This window comes from Heteronotia binoei, chromosome 11 (genome assembly GCF_032191835.1).
Source record: "Heteronotia binoei isolate CCM8104 ecotype False Entrance Well chromosome 11, APGP_CSIRO_Hbin_v1, whole genome shotgun sequence".
Classification (NCBI taxonomy): domain Eukaryota; kingdom Metazoa; phylum Chordata; class Lepidosauria; order Squamata; family Gekkonidae; genus Heteronotia; species Heteronotia binoei.
The window spans coordinates 71,089,876-71,114,374 of NC_083233.1; the positions used below are offsets into that span (position 1 = coordinate 71,089,876).

A 24,499-nucleotide genomic window follows, 5' to 3' on the forward strand; every position below is an offset into this window, starting at 1 on the left:
AGAAAAGAACCATCTGAGCTCCTTGGAGGAAGGCGAGTTTAAAAACAGACGGATAAATAGGTAGTCAGACATGAGGGCTCGAAACCTGATTCTCCACTCCCCCCCCCCCTCAAATAAATAAATGAAAGTTGAAGTCTTCAGCCCGTTAACTGCCAAATCCAGCCCGTATGTGGCAAGCAAGTGGGTGTGCAGATTTCAAGATGTGACTAAGAGATTATTTTAACTTTGGAGTCATTAACGCCGATCTGAAAAGGGTTTTCTAAAATGTTACATGGCGTTTTGCACAAACTTCATTCTTTCCTGGGCTTTGTTCCGGTTCGCCCGCTCTCTGAATCATGGCCCCAGCTCCCGCAGCAGTCTCTTTTAGTACGACGCAGCAGAAAAACGCTGTCTCAGAACCTTAACTTTGTTTGCCCACCAAAACGGAAGCACAGCATGTACCTTTCAGGAGGAACAAAGGCAGACGGAGCAATTGTGCCTTTCGACTGAAGCAAGGGAGGAGAGGGGGGGAAAACTCTTCTTCTCTCACATTTGCTCCTCTGCCCTTTACAAAAATGATTCACAATGCAGGCCTGGCTACTTTTGATTCCTATTTTAGTCCTTCAAAGACAAGCAGAATAAAAGTTACGTGCTGCTTCGAGTAGCTAATTCCAGAGTTTTTCGAGACGAAAATCTGACTCTGTCTTTAAGGTTCTGCAAGGCTCCAGTTTATTCTTGCTGCAACAGACCCACGCAGTTATTCTTCTGGAGTTAAGGATGAGCAGTTGTCCCCCAATTGGTTGGGAAAGTCTCTCTGTTCTGTATCCCCCTCTTCCATAATGCCAGTTTAACTTGGAGTAATTCTAAAGCAAATTCCTTAAATGGAACATGGTCCATTTGCCACAGCTATCTGCACCTTCTATTCATTTGCACAGGGCTTTTTTTTTTGTAGCAGGAACTCCTTTGCATATTAGGCTATACCCCTCTGATGTAGCCAATCCTCCAAGAGTTTACAGTAGGCCCTGTAATAACAGCCCTATAAGTTCTTGTGCCCCGTGGTACTGCAGTCAAACTCTCTGCTCACGACCTGAGTTCGATCCCGGCGGAAGCTGGGTTCAGGCAGCCGGCTCAAGGTTGACTCAGCCTTCCATCCTTCCCAGGTCAGTCAAATGAGTACCCAGCTTGCTGAGGGAAAGTGTAGATGACTGGGGAAGGCAATGGCAAGGAAAGGAAAGGTCCCCTGCGCAAGCACCAGTCATTTCCGACTCTGGGATGACATTGTTTTCACAACATTTTCACGGCAGACTTTTTACGGGGTGGTTTGCCATTGCCTTCCCCAGTCATCTACGCTTTCCCTCCAGCAAGCTGGGTACTCATTTTACCGACCTCAGAAGGATGGAAGGCTGAGGCAACTTCAAGCCAGCTACCTGAAAACCCAGCTTCCACCAGGGATCGAACTCAGGTCGTGAGCAGAGCGAACTGCAGTACTGCAGCTTTAACACTCCGCACCACGGGGCTCTGCCGTGAAGTCTGCCGTGAAAACATTGTGAAAGCAACGTCACCCCAGAGTTGGAAATGACTGGTGCTTGCACAGGGGACTACCTTTACCTTTTTTAAGCTCTTGGAGGCCCTCCGGTCTCGATGCTGCGTGAACCTGGGCTGGGAATCTGCGACTGGGAGCTGTGGGTCTGTGCGGATCATCAGGTTTCTTCAGCTTCCTGCTAGGCTGAGTTAGCGTCTCGGCGAAGGTTTTTCTCATGAAGGATTAGCCATGCGCTCCTTGGCAAGAGTATCCCAGCCTTTGGAAGGAGGCAGGTGCTTTTTGCTTTGCCTTAATGGGTCACTTTTCTTCCCCACTGCACAGCATATGCGAGAGGCTGCTGAACGGCGGCAACAGCTGGAATTGGAGCATGAGCAAGCCTTGGCTGTTCTCAACGCAAAGCAGCAGGAAATTGAACTCCTGCAGAAGGTAAGCCGAGGGGGCGGGGAGGAGGCGCAAAGCAAAGCAAAAGGGCCAACGGGTGCGACTCAAGACAGTTTCCACACAAGTGCAAACCGCCGCATCGGCATTCTTAAATAAATCAAGTTCGTAAAACTTTCCACACAACTTCTGGTTTCCCCAAAAGTTGATTCAAATGTAGTGCTTGTTGCCCTGCCTTTTCTGAATCCGCTTTTCCCCAAATCCTCCCCCCTTCAGATCTAGTGATTTTGAATTTTGGTTTCCACCACCCTCTTGTGTCATTAGTGTTGTGTGCTCACTCCCTCCCTTTTCAAGTTGTCAGCAAACTGATAATTTTTGAAACATCATATTGATTATGTTACGATGCTTTCAAAAATTATAATATAGCGACGTTATAAGTTTGTTTTCCACCACCCTCTTGTGTCATTAGTGTTGTGTGTTCACTCCCCCCCTTTTCAAGTTGTCAGCAAACTGATAATTTTTGAAACATCATATTGATTATGTTACGATGCTTTCAACGTTATAAGTTCGGGATAAAACAGGCAGTGAGGTTTCATGTGGCCTTCTCTCTGCAATTACCTGTCCATGAAATTCCTTTCCTTTCCTTTCACTAGAATTCACAAGCATAGCCAGCTTCAAGAGGGGATTGGACAAACATATGGAGCAGAGGTCCATCAGTGGCTATCAGCCACAGTGTTTCATTAGAACTCTCTGCCTGGGGCAAGTGATGCTGTGTATTCTTGGTGCCTGGAAGGGGCAACATTGGGAGGTCTTCTAGTGTCCTGGCCCCACTGGTGGACCTCCTGATGTACCTGGGCTTTTTGGCCACTGTGTGACAAAGAGTGCTGAACTGGATGGGCCATTGGCCTGATCCAACATGGCTTCTCTTATGTTCTTATGTTTTCCTTCCTTGGTGGGTAGGTTTTGATACCACAAGCTTGTATAATTTCTTCATTCTTCCCTCCTTCACTCTCTTCCCCGGTGCATTTCAATATTTTGCAATGGTGTGATGTTTTAACTACTGCACATGCAAAGAACAGAGGCTCTGTCACTGACAAAGTACACGAGGACATGTTTAGCGTGGTCCATAATTACTGAATGGCACTGTTATGAATTGGTGCATCCAGCTCAACGATCTCTAGCCATTTTCTTAAGTTGTTGTCTAAAGAGGAGCAGGGAACCTTGCTGTTCCCCATGATACACCCAGCCTTTTCATAACGTTATGATGTTATAACATTACTGCAGATGCCCTCAAAATAAAAAAGGTTCCATCACTGATGAAGTACACGACGACAAGAAGCTGAAGCAAAACCTCTGTGGGGAAGCAGCCAGGGAGAGAGAGATTAGGATACTTCAGCCAATTCACAAGGCTCTTCCACATTCTTATTTTTTTTCACTTGTAAGTTCCTTCCCCCCTCCAAGGTTTGTTTCTGTTCCACATGTGTTTTGCTCCCCCTAATGGTCAATTCAATATTACGTTGGTTTATGTCCAACGTAAAAATCTGCACTATGAATCTGCAGGGAGCTATGTCTGATATAATCTGATGTAACAGCAAATTGATCGCTAGAGGAAGCAAAACATGTATGGAACGAGGGGGAGGGGAACAAATGAAAAAACAAGAAGTTACAAGCAACGACAATGAGAATGACAAAAAGCCCGCATTTATTGTCTGTTCCAAACTCTGTTTCCCCACCACCACCTCTTCTCCACTCTGGTGGGTACATGAGTAGAACCAGGGATGGAATTCTAGCAGGAGCTCCTTTGCATATTAGGCCACACCCCCTGATGTAGCCAGTCCTCCAAGAGCTTACAAGGCTCTTTTTGTAAGCTCTTGGAGGATTGGCTACATCAGGGGTATGTGGGCTGATATGCAAAGGAGCTCCTGCTAGAATTCCACCCCTGAGCAGAATTATCAGATATTTCCAATGATCTCTCAACCAACAATGTTACTATTCTTTGTTATAGGCTCCTACTGTGGGGGGGGGGTCACTTTTAGAACCATAATGACAATTCCAATTCACAGTAATCTGACAACAAACCCATGGGATTATGTTTCCACTCTGATCTGACAGTGACTGAGCTAGGTAAATATGCCATCACATGTCTTCTGCCAAATGCCTGCTGCTAAGTTGCTTCTAGAGGTGCTCGATGCCTCCAAATTAATTTGGTTGAATAGCCCACCAATTTGTCTCGTGATATACCGGTGGATCTGTAACTGCACATCCGCATCATATCCCGAGGGGCGGGGGGGGGCAGTTTTGGGAACAAAATGGATCTCTCTCTCTCTTGAAATTTAATAAAGTGAAAAACAAAATGGATCTTGAAAAGGAACTTGGAAGAGAAGAGGATATTGGCTCAGCAGATAAGGCTGTAGAAGTCTGTTCACAGATAACACAGTGGGTGATAACAGAAACCCATGTCTTATCTGTCGCTATGTTTAATGAAAAGAAAGACAAAAACTCTCCAGGACTCAAGCTTTCAATAAAAGATACAGAAAAGAAACTTTGGTAGATTTTCTTAGAGCTCAGGTATGCATTACCATTTCTTCCATGCATATTTTAAGCAACCCTTCTTTGCTTTGCAGACTGAGCTGCAGGGATTGCTTCATCCAGGGGTGGAATTCTAGCAGGAGCTCCATTACATATTAGGCCACACACCCCTGATGTAGCCAATCCTCCAAGAGCTTACAGAAAAGAGCCTTGTAAGCTCTTGGAGGATTGGCTACACCAGGGGTGTGTGGCCTAATATGCAAAGGAGCTCCTGCTAGAATTCCACCCCTGGCTTCATCAAGAAAGAGATGGAGAGTCTTTAACCCATTCCTCCTCTGCATTTTTCCTCAAAGGAAAAAACTACACCCACACCCAGCTGTTGTTAACCCTAGTCGGCCGGGAGGGGGGTGGGGAGAGAGAAATAAGGATTCCAGTAAGATCATGCGGAGTGATGGGATCGCTTTACTCTGCTCTGGTTAGACCTCACCTAAAGTATTACGTTCAGTTTTGGGCATCACAGTTTAAGAAGGATATAGACAAGCTGGAATGCGTCCAGAGGAGGGCAACAAAAATTGTGAGGGTTCTGGAGACCGAGTCCTATGAGGAAAGATTGAAGGAGCTGGGCATGTTTAGCCAGGAGAAGAGACAATTGAGAGGTGATATGATCACCATCTTCAAGTACTTGAAAGGCTGTCATATTGATGATGGTGTGAAATTGTTTTCTGTGGCCTAAGAAGGTAGGACCAGAACCAATGCGTTGAAATTAAATCAGAAGAGTTTCCAGCTCAACATTAGGAAGAAGTTCTCGACAGTCAGAGCGGTTCCTCAGTGGAACAGACTTCCTCGGGAGGTGGTGGGCTCTCCTTCCTTGGAGGTTTTAAACAAAGGCTAGATGGCCAGCTGACAGCAATGCTGATTCTGTGAATTAGGCAGATGATGAGGAGGAGAGCAAGAAGGGCTGCATCAGTGCTTAGGTTTTGTGGCCCTTTCTTAAATGTCCAGGGAAATGCTGTTTATCACTTTGGGGTCAGTCAGCAATTTTTTCTTCTGGCCAGTTTTGCCAGAGATCCTGGAGGTTTTGTCCCCTTCCCCCCCCTCCCCGCCCAAGGGGAAAAAACAGGAAATCCAGCTTCTGATTGGTTGCATTAAAAAAAAAAAACAGAACAGCTTGGGGCGGCTTGGCAACTCCAGACTGCCAAGTCACCTCCTGCACGCCCTTCCCCTTCCAGATGACGTTGAGACGCCTGGCAGTCTGCCCAAAAATTTGCTACCACTTCCAAAGTGGTAGCGTTTTGAGCTGGGTGCAGCGGCCTGAAGGGCGGGGTGAGTGCGGGATGGGTATGCCCGGCAGATGTTGCTGTCTGCAGGGATTTTTTGGGCCGACTTCAGAAGCGTTTCTGAGTCGGCCCAAAGTGCCGGTCTGTAATCAGCCTGCATTTCCCATAAACGATGCTAATAATGGCTGCTTCCATCATAGCCCACCCTCACACCCCTCAAGAGCACCATCATAGTGATTGTTTCAGGATATAAAAAACATTTTCTCCCATCTGGGCTGTTCTTGTTCAGCCCGTGCAAAAGAAAATACTGTCCACCAAACCTAGATGCAAAGAAGAGGATCTGATAAGATAGCAAAGTTTGTCGCACATCCCTAGGTGTGCAGCAGCAACTGATAATTCTCATATTGCTTTCCACATTGTTACTGTGCGCTTGTGTCCTGGGAAGATTTTTATTACTATTATTAAACTTCTGATGACAGATAAGACAGAGGCTTCTTATTTCCTGCCAAAATATTGTTTGCGTTCGGTCGGCCAATTTTGTTTGGGGGATATTTTGCTTTTATCAGATGTGAGCGGAGAAGGCTTTATGCAGAAATACAAGAAATAAATGTGCCTTGGCCACAGGAAAGGCTACTTTTCACCTCCATAGTCTGCTTTCCTCCAACAAGAGGTTCAAAAGGAAGCCAATACAGGGATCTGTTCCTTTGGGAAGGTGAAGAATGCTGGAGACTAAAGAACACTGGAGACTAAGAGGGCTGTTAGGATTACAGGGGACTCAAATTAGGAAGCTCTTGGTACACAGGATTCTGAAGGCTGCAGAGTGGTAGACATCCGCAGGACAAGATTGTGTCTTTGGGTGCCATCAGGGTTCCTCTGCCTTCCAGCAAGCCCATTGATTCCTCCTAGCTGCAAATGCTTCCAGGTCTAACCATTCCTTGGGCATAGAACCTGATTCTGGCCCTATTTGTGTTTTGCCCCTTAGATTTGCTTGACGTCTTCTTCCTTCCTTCCTTCCTTCCTTCTTTCCTTCCTTCCTCCCTTCCTTCCTTCCTTCCTTCCTTCCTTCCTTCCTTCCTTCCTTCCTTCCATCCTTCCATCCTTCCTCCCCCCTCCCTTCCTCCCTCCTTCCCTCCTTCCTTCCTTCCTTCCTTCCTTCCTTCCTTCCTTCCTTCCTTCCTTCCTTCCTTCCTCCCTCCCTTCTTCCTCCCTCTCTCCCTCCTTCTTTCCTCCCTTCCTCCCTCCATCCCTCCCTCCCTCCCTCCCTCCCTTCCTCCCTCCCTCCCTCCCTCCCTTCCTTCCTTCCTTCCTTCCTTCCTTCCTTCCTTCCTTCCTTCCTTCCTTCCTTCCTTCCTTCCTTCCCTCCCTCCCTCCCTCCTTTCTTCCTTCCTTCCTTCCTTCCTTTTTTTCTGCATACCTCACCATTACTTCTCACATGACTCTTTCACTGATAACAGACGGGCAGTTTGGGGTGCATGGGCAGGCGTCCCAAATCGAGCCGGCTCAGAAAGAGGCGTCTCAAACCTTCCACATGTTCCCTCACAAGTCATTCTCATCCCATCCACAGCTGTCATGCACCATCCCCGTCACTCAGTTTGGGTTTTCCTCCCATACATTTTAGTGTTCATGCGCCTCTGTGTGCACCTGTGCTGCGCTCATGTGCACATTCATTCGTGCGTTTTGGGCAGTTTAAAAAAAAAAAAGCTGGATGTGGCTTGGGGCAGCTCAGTGGGTTCACATTGCCAATCTGCCTCACTTGCATGCTGCCACGTCCAGACGCTGAAGAGGCGACTGGCACACGGCTCAAAAATTTGCACCAACTTCAACCGTGGTGATTCTTTGAGCCACTCTGAGGACACCAGAGGACCGCGTGAGGATGGGATGGGGCCAGGCGGCAGATGTTAATGTTTGGGGAGGCTTCTCATGTCGGCTTCTGAGGCGTCTCTGAGTCGTCCCATACTGCCTGTTTGTTTTTATTTTTTTATTTTATTTTATTTATATCCCGCCCTCCCTGCCAAAGGCAGGCTCAGGGCAGCTCACAGGTTAGGATCACATAATCACATTAGTGTGACTGAATAAAATAAGACAACAATAAAAACATAAAAAAAACAATTCCTAAAACATTTACATGTGCTAATATCATGCTTAGTTGTTCTAAGAGATCCCGGCATCACCACAGCTTAATGAGGTGAACCATTGGTAGTATTTTTATGGCCCAGTCCTGTCGCTGAAGGTGTTCCCATCATGAAAAAGCCTGGCGGAAGAGTGCTGCTTTGCAGGCCCTGCGGAACTGTGGAGGCTTGTTATCAGCCTCTGCGTCTCATTTCTGTGTCTCGTAATCCTAAACTCTCTCTCTAGGTTTTTCCTGTGGCCCTGTGTTCCAATCCAGCCACGGTGCAATTCTTGTCAGTATGTGACTGCCGGTCTTGAACGTGTTCCGCTTTCTGAGCTCTCACTTGAACGTGCTCAGCTTTCTATTCCCTTGGCCAGATTTGAGCCTTTGTTTTCTCGGGGGGAGGGGGGAAGCCTATCAGCAAAAAGAGGTGGCTGCCATCCGAGCACTGACATCCCTAGCTGCATGGCAAAGGATCCCGTCTGATCCTAAGAGATCCATGAGCTGTGCATTGCAATCTGTTGAGAGGGTGACACACCTTGCTCCGGAGTTAGCCGCATTAAAGACCCCCGCTTCTTTTAAAAGATCTGCTGATGTGTTTTTGATTTAGAGTCATGGGAAAGCCGTGTACAAATTCTTCTTTGCCCTTTCCCCCCTGTGTCTCTCCCAGGCTCAGGTTGAAGCTAAGAAGGAACATGAAGGTGCAGTCCAGCTGCTAGAGGTAAGCCGGGTGATTATCTGTTGAGTGTTTGCTAGGACTTGCAGGCTCCAGTTCAATTAACTGGGAGATTAATCAACTAAAGTTTTAGATGGTTAATCAGCAAGAGGGGAAGTTTAACCGGATTGTTGGGCTGGATGTTAAGGCCTTGCATCATCGTTGTCGTCGTGGTCATCATCATAATCATCATGACTTTTTTTGTAGCAGGAACTCAGCCCCCTGGCCACAGCCCCCTGATGTAGCTAATCCTCCAAGAGCTTACAGGGCCTACTGTAAACTCCAGGAGGATTGGCTCCATCAGAGGGGTGGGGCCTAATATGCAAAGGAATTCCTGCTACAAAAAAAAACCCTGAATCATCATAATCTTTATTGGTTTTGAACCATTGTTAAAAGGGATTGTAGGAGGAGACAGCTCCTCCTTCCAGCAGCAAGTAGTTTTGTTCGAGAAGTCACATTTCTCTTGCTTACTTGGGTATCTCAGGATGCTTCTAGGCAGGACTTTTTTTGTAGCAGGAACTCTTTGGCATATTAGGCCACACCCCTCTTACGCAGCCAATCCTTCAAGAGCTTACAGGGCTCTTATTACAGGGCCTACTGTAAGCTGTTGGAGGCTTGGCTACATCAGGGGTGCGTGGCCTAATATGCAAAGGAGTTCCTGCGACAGAAAAAGCCCTGCAACTAGATGAGACACGTGGTGTGCGATTGGATCTCCTGACATCTTTGTAGGCCTGCCAGCGCACCCACCCCCCAGCCACTGTTGTGTGGCGGGTAGAGGTGTCAGCTCCAGGCTGGGAAACTCTTGGAGATTTGGGGATGGAGCCAGGGGAGGACAGGAACCTCAGTGGGGTACAATGCCACATAGTCCACCCTCCCAGCAGCCATTTTCTCCAGGGGAATTGATCTCTGTAGTCTGGAGAGGAGCTATAATTTCAGGGGATCCCCAGTTCCCACCTGGAAGCTGGCATTCCTATTCCCTCTCTTTTTCTTTTTGGAGCTAATATCAGATTGGGGGTTAAGGGACAGAAGGATAATTTCTAGTCAAAAGGTGGTATGCTGGGGTGGGGGTGGGGGATAGTTAAAGTTCCTCTGCCGTGGCCCCGATCCAAACTGTACCCTCCTGGGTTTTTTAATATAAAATCCACCCTGTCTGGCGATCTAATTGCTGAGATCTCGTGCCTCACCTAGTTAAGCCCTCCAAGAGGTATCCGATCTGAGGTTTTAATAGCGTGTCGACGTGTTTGCATTTTAATGCATTAAATAGTCGCAAGGCAGGAGATTAAACAGTTTTTAAAAATTCAGTTTGTTTATACAAGAAACGCCATTTATCAGGAAACACCATCTATCAGCCTTCGGGCACATGGAAAGAAATAAAAAAAATCCATCTAAAACCGATCCCTTCGAGTATGTTTGACTCAACAGCAGTGTGTTCAAACCAATTGGAACAAAACTAGTCCAAGGAGATTAAAATACAATTATAGAGCTCTGTTGGGGGCCATTAAAGTTGACCATCCCGATTACTGTGGATGCATTTATTTCAGCCTTGGTGCTTTCCCTTTCTACAGTCATCTCTGAGAGACTTGCGTATATGTTTTTTTTTGGGGGGGGGGGCGGGGGTGGAGAAGAGATTGTTTTTTAATTACAGCTCATCCCCACACTACAGAGATCAGTTCTCCTAGAGAAAATGGCTGCTTAAGAGAATGGACTCTAGGACAGGGGTGTCAAACATGCGGTCCAGGGGCCGAAAAAGGCCCCTGGAGGACTCCTATCAGACCCCCAGCAATAGGCTCTTGTCTGCTCCCTTTTCCCTCTCTTTTGCTTCCTTCTGCATTTCAAGCTTGCTTTGCTAGGCTTGCTCAATTGCGCAGGAGCTACAGAGCAAAACCTTGATTTTCTCCATTGGTTGAGGCTCCTCCCCCTCCTAGTCCCCTGGAGAGAGAGGAAAAGAGCTTCCTTTGCCCAGTTCCTTCTGGATCCCACGGGAGAAATATAAAGAAAGCACCCTTAAGGCCAACAAGTGCTAATGTTTTAAGCATGTTTTACGTTTGCTTTAAAAAAAACAAAAACAAAAAACCTTTAGTTGTGTTTGTGTCCTTTAAAAAAGTTTCTGTCTCTGCTCCCTAATCTTAAATGGCCTGACCCCGAGCCATCAAGGTCTCACTTATGTCAGCTCTGGCCCTCATAACAAATGAGTTTGACACCCCTGCTCTAGGGCATTATAACCCACTGAGGTCTCTGTCCTCACCAGGCTCCATCCCTGAATTTCCAGGAGTTCCCCAGTCAGGATTTCTGGCTGAATATTTTGGTTTCCTGGCAATCAGAATGTTGAACGGGGAAGAGGGCGTCCAGCTGACTCTCCTTGAACTTAGCATGACAGCAAAAAGGGCAGAACACCCAAATGGGAGAAAGAAACCAAGGGACTGCCGGGAAATAGTCTTTAGAGTGGAAGGGAGGGGAGTAGAGAACTGGAGGGAGAGAAAATTGAACCAGAGGGGAAAGGGTCATTTGAACACAAAACAGAAAGTGATAGGGACAGTGTGTCTCTGGCATCTAAAAGATGGCTAGAGAGAAGATAGGTGGAGCTGGAAGGATCAGACTAAGATCTGTCTATGCATCCACTATCCTCCTGTTTTCCCTCCAAGGAGTGCAGGCCAGCTTATAGTGCAGTTGCCAACCTCCAGGTGGGAGCTTGGAGATCGCCTAGAATTTCAAAAGTTCTCCAGACATAGGGCTGCCAAGTCCAATTCAAGAAATATCTGGGGACTTTGGGGGTGCAAGTGTGTGACAGGCATAATTGAACTCCAAAGGGAGTTCTGGCCATCACATTTAAAGGGATCGCACACTTTTTGAATGCCTTCCCTCCATTGGATAAGGGCTCCTTCTTTTGGGGATCATAGAATTTGACCCCCTGGTCCAATCTTTTTGAAACTTGGAGGGTGTTTCGAGGAGAGGCACTAGATGCCATGTTGAGAATCTGGTGCCTCTACCTCAAAAGACAGCCCCCCCCCCAGAGCCCTAGATACTCACAGATCAATTTTCCATTATTCCTTATGGGAATCGGACTCCATAGGGAATAATGAGTGCCCAGCAGACATTTCCCTTCCCCCTCCTCGCTTTTTGACGACCCTGAAGCGGGGGGAGGGTCTGCAAACTGGGGGTTTCCCTGCTCCCACCTGGGGATTGGCAACCCTATCCAGACAGCACAGATGAGTTCCCCTGGAGAAAATGGCTGTTTTGAAGGGTGAGCTCTATGGCATTACACCTCACTGAGGATGGCCCCAGAGCAAACTAATTTATGCAGTAGCTCAAAACTTTAATGTCAGTGACTCACGAAGTAGAATCTTTGTTCACAAGACTCCACAGCTTGGAGGGAGCATTGGTAAGAGCTATCACAGATACCTCATTTTGGAACAGTCCATATCAGAAGACGACTCCCAGCTCCGCCTTCCTAGCATTTTTCTCCGCTTTTATCGAGAGCCTCATCAGGGCTTTCTTTGTAGCAGGAACTCCTTTGCATATTAGGCCACACACCCCTGATGTAGCCAATCCTCTTGGAGCTTCCAGTAGGCCCTGTGAGAAGAGCCCTCAAAGATCCAGGAGGATTGGCTACATCAGAGGGGTGCGGCCTAATATGCAAAGGAGGTCCTGCTACAAAAAAATCCCTGAGCCTCATGAACCTAGCAATAAACTAGGTCATCAAGCTGCATGGAACATTGAGAGTTGAGTCCGATAATCGCCCTGGTCCGTTCGAAGCCCATTAATTGCCCTGTCCATGAGGCCAGCGCTTAGTGAAGTAAAAATCCATACTCCTCCGCTAGCATCATTAACAACTTCTAATATCAATTATGATCCTTGATGCCGGGCATTTCCTAGGGATTAATGGTTGGCTACATCGTATTGACCCAAAGGGCTGTGCCTCTGTGCTTTCCATTCCTCTGAACAGGTCATTAATCCACAAGAAAGGCTGAGGGAGTCAATTATTTTTCCACTTAAAAAAACAAACACAGCAGTCTGTTTCTTTCTGCCTATTCTCTAATCCTCTAATTGGAGGCAAGCTCATCCAGCATTGGAATAGTATTGGAGCAGACCACTCCTAGGGTTGCCTGGCAACCAACAAGAGGTTTTGGGGTGGGGATATTGTGTGTGTGTGGGGGGGGGGTCCATGGTGTTATAGGCACTGCTCCATCACTTCTGGGGGCAACCTGGAATTGATGTAGGGTAGCTCTAGGAATTGCTAGAACTCTTTGGTTTTACCATAGAGTTGTGGGTGGTTCCTAGAGTGACATGACTTCAATTCTGGGTTTTTCCCAGAAGTGATGTGTGCAGTGCTGGTGGGTTTTAATTCCCCCCCCACACACACACACACACTCTGCTCTGAGTGCTGGTTGGCAACAAAGGTTATTGGTGGAAATTCTTCTGCCACAGTGGGCATTTTGGATGCCTTAAGTCTGAGTCCTAGAGCTAGAGCTTCCCTGATAGACGTCTGTCCAGCCTTGATGTGAAGACCTCCAGTGAGGGAGAGGCCCCCTTGCCCCAGTCATTTCTTTCATCCTCAAACTGCACTTGCTGTTAGGAAGTTTTCTCCAATGAGAAGCCAAAAGCTACCATCCAGTAACACAAACCCTTAAATCCAGGGCTTTTTTTGTAGCAGGAATTCCTTTGCCCGTCAGGCCACACACCCCTGATGTAGCCAGTCCTCCAAGAGCATACAGGGCTCTTAGTACAGGGCCTACTGTAAGCACCAAGAGGATTGACTACATCGGGGCATGTGGCCTATGCAGAGGAGTTTGTGCTACAGAAAAAAAAAACCCTGCTTAAATCTAATCTTGCCCTCCAGAGCAGCAGAGAACAAGTCTTTGCAGTCATTTATGGGTCAGCCTTGCAAGGATTGGAAGAGGGAGGATAACAGAGAGAGAACTCTGCCTGCACCTCAGCCCCGAGGAGTCAGTGGACGGAGCGTTTCCTAATCTAGTCGCTGGCCATGTCATTCTTTCGTTTGAAATCATAGAGCTGAAAGGTACCTCCAGAGCAGCAGCAGCACTAGGGTGCCCACCAAAGCCTGGCGCCCCAGGCAAGCCACAGTTGCTGCCCCAACGCCAAGACTGGCGAGGGCAAGCACAGTGCCAGTGAGGCTCCCGGTCTCTGTGTGCACGCTGTTGCTGCCCGCCGTTGATTTACCTCTCGCATCTGTGATGCAAGAGGCAGAGCCACACACAGAGACCAGGGGCTTCGCTATTGCTTCCGGGCGATCTATTTCCATCTGCTCGGAAGCAAGGGAGGGTCCAAACTAATCGCCTTTCCCCAGCTCTGCCTAATGGTAGCACCGGTCCTGCTCCAGAGTCATCTAGTCCAAGGGTGGCCAACGGTAGCTGTCCAGATGGCTGGGGCTGATGGGAGTTGTAGGCAAAAAACATCTGGAGAGCTACCGTTGGCCACCCCTGATCTAGTCCAACCCCCTGCACAATGCAGGAACTTCATAGATACCTCCTTTCCCCTCCACCGCCCTGAGCCTGCTAGCCGCCCTGCTAGCCGCCCTGAGCCTGCTTCGGCGGGGGAGGGCGGGATACAAATAAAATTTTACTTTACTTACTTTACTTACTCCACACACGCACAGAGATACAGTGACCATGCCCAGAAGATTGCAAAACCCTCCATTATCCCTGACCAGTCTGGCCTAGAGAAAAATTTCTGACTGACCCCAAATTGTCAATCAGCATTTCCCTGGGTGTGTAACGAGGGGCCACAAGAACGAAGCACTGATGCAACCCTTCCTGCCCTATGTTATGCCTTCTCAGGCAAAACATGCCCTGTGTGTGTGACACCACTGCACGTATCGGAATTGATCTTTAAAAACAAAAGCAGAACTCGCCTCCTGCAAGATAATTGCCTGATGCCCGCAAGAGGAAATGAGTGTGGTCAAGGCAGGAAAGGTGTTAAAGAGAGACGGGGCCATTTATTCTTGCTGAAGCTCCAGTTTGACCTGAACTTTCTGCTTTCTCTTCTTTCTGATTTGCTTATTGGTCTCACATTGTGTTCCTTGAGGCTATTTAATCCACCCCCCGCCATGTATGTGCTTATTTAATTGGCTTGTCGAGGTTGCAAATCGGTGGTGTTACTGACTTTTCTAAAACGTATGCTCATGTGACTGCATGTCTTCTTCTTTTTAACGTGTGTAAAAATGTTTCAGTGGACTTATCTACATGACTCATTTAAAACCAGTTTCAAACCTGGGTTGTTCCTTAGCAAGCAACCTGAGGAACTGTAGTTCTTGGAGATCTGTGTATTCCCCGAATGGAGGATCCCTTGCACTAGAATTACCAACCTCCAGGTGGTACCGGATGATCTCCTACTATTATCATTGATCTCCAGGCTACAGAGATCACTTCCCCTTGGAGAAAATGGCTGCTTTGGAGAGTGGACCCTATGCCATTATGCTCCATTGAAGCCCCTCCCCTCCCGTTGCTCCGCCCCCAGAATTTCAAGGTATTTCCCAACCTAGAGCTGGTCAGCCTACACACACACACTCTGTTCTTAAACTACACTTGAACTACAGTTCCCAGGATTCTTGGAAGGAAGTTGCAGTAGGCCAGCTGGCTTTGAAATGGGTTTAAACATGTCTACATGTGCTCGATATGTATTCTGGTTTTAAGTGCGTAGACGGTGAAGAAAAAAAGTGATTTCTAATCTGTTGTTGTTCAGCATCTTTTTTGTTTTGTTTTATTTTAAAAGTTCTTTCTTTCATTTCAAATCTTTGTTTCCTGTGTCTTTGGTATTTATTGCTTTGCTCCCCATCCAGAACACCTTGGACAGCATGCAGGTATTTAGGAGCAAACCCCTCCCCTCCCGTTTCTTTCTGTTTCAATACCTACTGCCCGTTTTGAGTACGTGGATGCAATAACCCCGCTTATCTTTGCATGAAAATGTACGCAAGAGAACCATTGTTAGGAAAGCATGCTTGGTTAATGGTACTGGTCTCCCGGGAAGGAAGGGCGAGTCAAACCCCAAGAGTAAACCCCACTGAGGACGCACCTTGGGGCAGATAACAATGCATTAATACTAACTGGATATGACCTAACATTCTTATGAGCGTGCCCAATGAGAATGGTTCCAACTTTCATGCAAAGTACGGTAGTTGCTTTCCAGTTTTGTATGTGTGTGTGTGTGTGTGTGTGTGTGTGATTTTGTCTGAATTCAGATTACCTGGTGGAGTGATGAAGGAGAAGGAAATTTTCCATCCGCTTCCCCTCAAGTGGCTGGAAGTTCCAGGGGCAGCTTTTCAGAAGCTCAATCCCTTTGCTAGGAGCTAGGGTTGTCATGTTCCTCCTGGCAACCAGTCGAGGGTGACTGAAGGGCTTTTTTTGTAGCAGGGACTCCTTTGCATATTAGGCCACACACCCCTGATGTAGCCAGTCCTCCTGGAGCTTACAGTAAGCCCTGTAAGAAGAGCCCTCTAAGCTCTTGGAGGATTGACTACACATGAGAGCTGTGGCTTAATATGCAAAGGAATTCCTGCCACAAAAAAAGCCCTAGGGAGTGAGGGGTCCTTATCAGGAGCAGAAGGGGAGCCCAAGCGATGTCACCATGTCACTTCCAGTGTGTACCAGAATTGACCACATCATGCTACACCATCATGGTGACATTGATATTTGAACAAAAACTCTATGGTAATTGGCCCAAAGACCAGAGTGCTGCCCAGATGTTGCTGATGTGATGTCACTTCTAGTGTGCTCTAGAAGGGACATTGCCATGTCACAAGCGACAAAACCTGGGCCTCCCTCCATCTCTTCGCAGAGTTGTCCTTGAAAGTTCAGCTTCTGAGAGAGCTTTCTCAGCCCCACCTACCTCACAGGGTGTTTGCTGTGGAGGAGGAAGGTAAAGGAGATTGTGAGCCACTTCTTCCTGGTAAGGCTCCTCCCGGCCAGCTGATTGGCAACAGAGGTGGCAGAGAGCCTCCAATGCCACCAGGGAATCTGGCAACCCTACTAGGAGAGGGCCTTCAAGGCTGCATTTCATTCAGCTCTTTTTTTTTTTTTTTTTTTGCCAATCAACTGGAAAAGTTAGATCCCCAACTTTTTGAGCCACGGCCACTTTATTTGTGACACAGTGTGGTGGGTGCAGCCACAAAATGGTTTCCATAAAATGGCTTCTGCAGGAGGTGGAGCCAGTTACAAAATGTTGTCCCAGCTAACCTTCAGTCACTGTAGTGTGAAGGCAGCTCCTGCCAAAGCAACATTTTAAAAACTTGTCACAACCAGTCAAATGCCTTATTGGACACAAGCCCCACCTGGCTTCACTCAGTTTCTACTAGCACCAGAAAAGATGTCAGCGGGCACCATGTCTGGGACCCCTGGTTCGGTCTTTCCCCTTCACTGGCTACCTTCCAAATTACTGAACTCTCTTCTCTCCTGTCATCCACCCTCAACAAGTTTCAGCACTCGGCTTCTAGGCTAACGGTGAGCACCTGCCGAAAGAACCTTTCTGTATTGAGTAGCTAAACAAAGAGGTTAGAGAAAAAGCCATCCTATTTGAAGGCCATAATCATTGCATCCGGTTGCCTAATTTTGGAAGCCCCTAGGCCACTTCAGTTATGCACACACTACCTCACAGTGAATCAGACCCTTGGTCCATCAAGGTCCAAGGTCAGTGTTGTCTACTCAGGCTGGCATCAGCTCTCCAAGGTCTCATCTTTCACATCACCTTCAGCCTGGTCCTTTTTAACTGGAGAGGCCAGGGATTGAACCTGGGAACTTTTATATACAAGGCAGAAGCTCTTTTACTGAGCCACGGCCCCTCCCTACATTTGCAGCTCATTGGCATAAAACCATCTCATGAATGTTCTGGTAACAGGTCCAGGGCAAGTATTCTGTCATTTGTGTGGTTAAACGGCAGGTACTTTCCACAAGTGTGAAAACTGCCACTTACCTCCACCGCAAATCCACAAAATCTGTTTTCATTGTGAAAGGCGGAGGTCCCTGTTTCTGCCCTTGAAGAGCCTGCCTACCGTTTGCAGACTCATGGCCGTCTAATCTTTCATGATTATCAAATCCCCCCCTGCCCATAAAGGAAAAGGGCAGGGAGTGATCAAACATCAATATGTAGAATTTTTCCAGGAAACATTGGCAACTACAAACGGCACAAAGAGTAAGGCCTGTAGCTCATCACTAGAGCACAGGTTTTGCAGGAAGAATAGCCTCCAGTTAAAAAGATGTTGGATAGCTGGGCTGGGAAAGACTCTGACTGAGGACCAAGAGGGATTTTCTACATGGGTTCCCCCCACATCTCTGGCTCTGGCCCCATACAGAAATCTCCTGATTTCTACATGCATTTCTGTGCCTTTAGTCCCCACCCACCCACCCCCACCCCACTGCTTCCCCCCCAGCTATTTTGAGACCACTTCTACTCCAACATTTTTTCTGGAAGCCAATATTGAATCAGCTTATATCTAGTGCATAAGGTTTCTATTGGTTTTCTTTGTCCCACCCACCTCCAGCTCACTGTTCAGTGACTGGACTGCCATCTTTGTTAATTCACTCCCTCTCTCCTCCAAGATGAGTGATTCAGGGTGGTTGTTTTTTAACCACACTAAAATATCTATATACCTCTGTAGCATTGTAAAGATAGGGTGTTTTCGCACTCACGTTTTACTGGCGCCACGACCCTCCTGACGCCGGCGAATCTGCATGGATTTCGCAACAGAAGCGCCGGCGCTTTCCGTCGCTAAGCCAGCGCAAACGTTTTCCTGCATCTTTGCGATTTCCGTTTGCGCTGGCTTAGCGGCGGAAGTAGCCGGCGCTTCTGGGAGCGCCGGAGCTTCTGGTGCGAAAGCCATGCAGATTCGCCGGCGTCAGGATGGTCGTGGCGCCAGTAAAACGTGAGTGCGAAAACGGCCATAGTTTAAGCAGATTATCTGAATTCTCAACTTCATTTAAAAAAAAAAAAGGCTCTAGCTTCCTCCCTCATGGAGATATAAGGGAAAAGTCATGTCTTCATGGGGGAAGAGACTAGAGACTTTTTTTTTAATGAAAGTTGAGAATCCAGAGAAGCTGCTTAAACTGTTGTCACAATGTTAGAGGGTTATATCAATATTTTAGGGGGGGGGGGGTTAAAAAAAATGAGGGGTGTTGTGATGCCACCAATAATGACACCAATAACGACAGCCAACCTTCCTTGAAAATCCTAATTCTTAAGCCATGTGCAGAAGAAAAAACAAAGTGACTCCACAGCTGTAAAAATGGAGAGGGGGAAGCTGTGCGGAAGGACCCTGCCCAAATTGATGCCAGTGCTTGTAGATTGATTTCCAAGAAAATCAGGAGTAATTTGAGCATGTAGAGAAGGCCAGAGACCAACTGCCAATCAAAGCAGACAATACTGGGCTGTAACAAGACTCAGTGGAAGTCAACACCATGTGCTCATCTGATTATGCCAACTAGGATTTGACAAATGTTGGCAGCAAAGAACAAGAAAACTTAGCAAAGTGTTCTCAGAATTTGGCTGCACACAATACCAGGGCTAGCCTGAATTCCGACAATCCACCTGGAAAGCCACTCCCTTGCTTTGTGTCTTGATTTTGCATCAGTTTGAAATTTCTTTGGAGTGTATTCTATGTTTTGTCTGGATTTTAGAACCTGCTCAAGATTAATAAAGGCCTGAAGAACAAAATTCTTTCTCGCCCTCTGGTTCCACACTTATCACAGATTAAGCACACAATGCCTATTTAGGCTCTGGATTAGTTCTGGGCGGAGTGGGGTCTGTCCATCTCTGTGCTGGAATTGCCATTTCATGTATCAGCAGGGCAAATAAGCTCTCAGGAATTGTGGAATGTCTTTCAGATGGGTAGTACTGTGTTAGCCTGTTGTGACAAAACACTAAAAACAAAAACAGTCTTCTCATGGCAGAAGCTCTTGTGGATTAGAGCTCTGTGCCTTCCGAAGCAGGAAGGGTTCTTCTAAGTCAGCAGATACATTTTCTGCTTCTAAACTATTCTGCTTCTAAGTCAGCAGATACATCTCTGCTCCCACTCATTTCCCCTGATCAGAACTACATTAGGGATTCCAGCTTCCAGGTGGGGCCTGGGGATGCCCCAGAATTTCAGCTCATCTGCAGACTACAGATGGGTTGCCAGGTCTGTGTTGGAAAATACCTGGAGACTTTGGGGGTGGATCCAGGAGACAGTGGGGTTTGGAGAGGGGAGGGGCCTCAGCATGGTGCAGTGCCTTAGAGTCCACCCTTCAAAGTAGCCATTTTCTCCACGGGAGCTGACCTCTGCCAGCTGGAGATCAGTTGCAAAAGCAGGAGATCTCCAGATCCTACCTGGAGGCTGGCAACCCTACTACAGACAAGTTGCATCCCCAAACCTCCAGGAGTTTCCTAACCTGGATCTGGCAACCACACAATGCAGGAATGCACTTTTTCTTTTACTGGTACTTTAAGATGTTGGGGGCAAGCATTTCCAGTTAGGGAAAACAGAGAGGAGGGAGTTAACTTTACATTCTCCAGTTCCATAGACAGAATCCATAGCCCTCCCTTCACACAGGGACAACTTACCCACTGGGAATTCCAATCAGGGAACTTGAGCTTCCTTAATTTGGCCCTCAGACTTGCCAAGAAACCCAGATGGCATCAAAAGCTCTCCTCTAGGTTTGATCCCCAGGTTTGAGCCTCAGCATCACCTGTTAAAAGGTCAGGTAGAAGGTGATGAGAAGACCTTCGCCTGAGATTTTGGATAAGAACATAAGAGAAGACATGTTGGATCAGGCCAATGGCCCATCCAGTCCAACACTCTGTGTCACACAGTGGCCAATATATGGACCTCTGCTCCATATTTTTATCCAATCCCCTCTTAAAGCTGGCTATGCTTGTAGCCGCCACCACCTCCTGTGGCAGTGAATTCCACATGTTAATCACCCTTTGGGTGAAGAAGTACTTCCTTTTATCCGTTTTAACCTGACTGCTCAGCAATTTCATTGAATGCCCACGAGTTCTTGTATTGTGAGAAAGGGAGAAAAGTACTTTCTCTACTTTCTCCATCCCATGCATAATCTTGTAAACCTCTATCATGTCACCCCGCAGTTGATGTTTTTCCAAGCTAAAGAGCCCCAAGCGTTTTAACCTTTCTTCATAGGGAAAGTGTCCCAAACCTTTAATCATTCTAGTTGCCCTTTTTTTGCACTTTTTCCAATGCTATAATATCCTTTTTGAGGTGCAGTGACCAGAATTATACACAGTATTCCAAATGAGACCGCACCATCGATTTATCCAGGGGCATTATGATCCTGGCTGATTTGTTTTCAGTTCCCTTCCTAATAATTCCCAGCATGGTGTTGGCCTTTTTTATTGCAATCGCACACTGTCTTGACATTTTCAGTGAGTTATCTACCACGACCCCAAGATCTCTCTCTTGGTCAGTCTCTGCCAGTTCACACCCCATCAACTTGTATTTGCAGCTGGGATTCTTGGCTCCAATGTGCATTACTTTGCACTTGGCCACATTGAACTTCATCTGCCACGTTGACGCCCACTCACCCAGCCTCAACAGTCAGTGCCTGAGCAGGCAAGACTATCCGTGATAGACCAGTGCTCTGACTTAGTATATGGCAGCTTCATGTGTACGCTGGAGTAACACTGCATAGGATCATACTGCAAGTCTTATGGCTAGGCAGACATTTCTGCATATACATGGTTGCCATGAAAGCTATTGCCAGCTTTAATTCCATACTTTGCCGATGGTGTTCTAATGCTTTAGACAGAACAAACATTCTCTTTGAAAGACCCCTAGAACTTCCCCTACCTTCTGAACCACAGCTCCCAAAATCTGTGGGGAAGAAGAAATTATGATTAAAGCCCAGCTGAAGTCTCCCTTGTAAAGCCTTCAGAAGTTTAGGGGGGGGGGGGGACAATGGAAGAAGCCATCTGGAAACCTGGCATTTGCTTTATGTACAGTATAACCGGGATAATCTACTGTTGAGAAATATTTGAGACAACAAACCAATTAAAAATAAAGCACCAAGACTGTTTGCCCAACTGAACGATTGCGGCTGAGCAGAGGATATTAAACTAGGTCATCCCTTGCTGTAAGCGCTTTGAGGCGAATAACTGCAAACTCATTCCCATTGTATTTGCACTGAGAGGTTTCTGAACTCCATGGCAGGGATGGAAACATCTAAGCATCTGGGATGACTTTGGTCTGTGCCCAACTTGAATTACCAAGGCTGCTTTACCGAATGAGAAGATGACAGGCTCCAGGATCAGTTCCCCTGGAGAAAATGGCTGCTTTGGATGGTACTCTCTATGGCAGGGGTGTCAAACATCCATCCATCCATCCATCTATCTATCTATCTATCTATCTATCTATCTATCTATCTATCTATCTATCTATCTATCTATCTATCTATCTATCTATCTATCTATCATCTATCTCATTAAATTTCTATCCCGCCCTCTCTGCAAGTGGACTCAGGGCAGCTCACAACATTCATTTACACACTTCCCCAGGCTCCACCCCACCTCAAAACATTTAGGAATTTCCCAACCGGGCAACCCTAGAGGACAAGGAGGCTGATATTAAACAAAGGGGGGGAGGGAGTTTGTTTGTTTCCTGGTTACTTCTCAACCTTCAGGTTTGCAGCAGCTGCAGTGTTATTCTACTGTTCTGCACATGCATAATGCCATTCAGACAGACCAGCAAGGAAGACTTATCAGACCAGAATGACATCTAACGCAGTGTCCTGTTTCCCATGGTGGCCAAGCTGATGTTTCTGGGAAGGCTCCAAGTGAGGGCTGCCAAGCCCCCAGTCTGGCCGGGGGTTCCCCCACCTGAGAGGTTCCCAACCCACCAGCCCAAGGGGGGAACCTACCCCGACATCACCAGTGCGATGACGTCACCCGGAAGTGACGTCATCACACTGGCATCGTCGTGCGGTGGCCGGTCTAGGCATTTCCGAGAAAACTCAATGGTTTTCCTGGACACTCTAGCCATTTGGGTTTTCCCGGATGCTCTAGCCCTCCCAACTGGCTAGAGCTTCTGGAAAAACCATAGAGTTTTCCCGGAAAAGCCTAGAGAGGCCGCTGTGTGACACTGCCAGTGTGATGACATCACTTCCAGGTGATGTCATCATGTCCCACATCGAAGACTGTGAGGGACTTGGCAAACCTATTCCAAGCAGTACCTGAAGACAAAAGCTCAGTCATCTACACTGTCTATCCTCCAGTAACTGATATCCAGAGGATTACTGCCTCTGAACATGGAGGTTCCATTTAACCAGGGCTTTGTTTTGTGGGAGGAACTCCTTTGCATATTAGGCCACACACCCCTGATGTAGCCAATCCTCCTGGAGCTTACAGTAGGCCCTGTATGAAGAGCCCTGTCAGCTCTTGGAGGATTGGCTACATAAGAGGGGTGTGGCCTAATGTGCAAATGAGTTCCCGCTACAAAGAAAGCCCTGCCATCTTAGCTAATAGCCATTAATGGGCCTCTCCTCCAAAAATTTATCTAATCCCTTCTTAGAGCACCCAAAGAAAATCTGAAATATTTAAGATGCATTTGAGACTATAAATTCTAGGTGTTGTTGAATCCATTTAGTGAGAAAGGGGCATTGGGTTGCTTTCCCTACGCCTGGATTGTAGCTCATGTGTTCAAACCCCACTTCCATTAGAAAAAGTTCAGGAAAAGGCAACTAAAATGATTAAGGGGGTAGAACACCTTCCCTATGAAGAAAGGTTTAAAAGGTTAGGCCTCTTAAAAGACGACTGAGGGGCTAAATGATAACAGGTTTATAAAATTATGCATGGGATAGAGAAGGCAGAAAAAGAAGTAGTTTCCTCCCTTTTTCACAATGCAATGAAATTAATGAGCAGTCAGGTTAGAATGGATAATAGGAATCACTTCTTCAGCCAAACGGTGGCTGAAATGGAGAATTCACTGCAGCAGGAAGTGGTGGCAGCTACAAGCATAGACAGCTTCAGTAGGGCATTGGATAAACATAGGGAGCAGTGATCCATCAGTGGCTATTAGCCCCAAGATATAGATGGTACCCTGCTTGCTGGGGTGGGGGGGAGCGAAGATGACTGAGGAAGGCAATGCCAAACCACCCCATAAAGCATTGTGATGCAATGTCACCCCAGAGTCAGAAACCTTTACCTTTTTATAGATGAACACTCTGTCTGGGGCAGTGATGCTTTGTCTACTTGTTCATGGTCTCCTGTTACACTCCTGGCATCTCCAGTTAAAGATGTCTTACGGACAGGAGAATTGAGAAGGAACTTTTGCTGGAAAAAGGAAACCACTGCAAGGCAAGGAGAGGAATGGCTCCTTGGCCAAAGAATCCTTGCTCTCTTTAGGGTTGCCAAGTCCCAAGCATTACCTGGGGGGGGGGACTTTTGCGCGTGTGACGCAATGATGTCACCCAGAAATGACATCATTGCGCTGGCAACGTTGCTCGCGGCCACTCTAGGCGTTTCCAGAAAAACTATTGTTTTCCCTGACGCTCTAGCCATTTGGGAGGAGAAAACTCTATGGTACCTATTATACCATAGAGTTTCCCCTCCCAAATGGCTAGAGCATCTGGGGAAAACAATAGAGTTTTCCCGGAAACGCCTAGAGAGGCCACCACGTGACATCACTGGCGTGATGATGTCACTTCCAGGTGACATCATTGTGCCGACGACATCGGGGGAGGTTCCCCCTGCCGGCCCAATGTGGGCTGACGGGTTGGGAACCTCCTGGGCAGGGAACCCCCACCCAGACCGGGGCTTGGCAGCCCTATTCTCCTTTGCTGTAAGGCGCTTCCTGATTTCCATAGAGGCGGGTATATTTTGCCCAGAGGTCAACACCCAGAATTCTGCAGAGGGTGGGAGTGGCTGCTTGAAGTTTGGCTAAAAGAAAGGCTGAATCCCCAAAGCTCATTTAAATGATATAATTTATTCAAATTATACCTTGCCTTTGGGCTCCCCAGATGCCCTAAATATGCATG

At 47.2% G+C, this 24,499-nt stretch overlaps 1 protein-coding gene across 13 annotated transcripts in view; it reads left to right on the forward strand.

Moving 5' to 3' along the window:
• The window catches only part of RIMBP2 (RIMS binding protein 2), a 247,362-nt gene that overhangs the window by 119,430 nt on the left and 103,433 nt on the right, over positions 1–24,499 (forward strand). For 8 of the 13 annotated variants that reach the window (XM_060249244.1, XM_060249246.1, XM_060249247.1 and 5 more), the window contains exons 4-6: positions 1,844–1,948; positions 8,487–8,537; positions 15,328–15,348. In XM_060249244.1, coding sequence (XP_060105227.1) covers positions 1,847–1,948; positions 8,487–8,537; positions 15,328–15,348 — 174 coding nt within the window. In that variant the 5' untranslated portion in view covers positions 1,844–1,846. The remainder of the gene's footprint in view (positions 1–1,843; positions 1,949–8,486; positions 8,538–15,327; positions 15,349–24,499) is intronic. The other 5 variants (XM_060249245.1, XM_060249250.1, XM_060249254.1 and 2 more) reach the window with 1 other exon arrangement.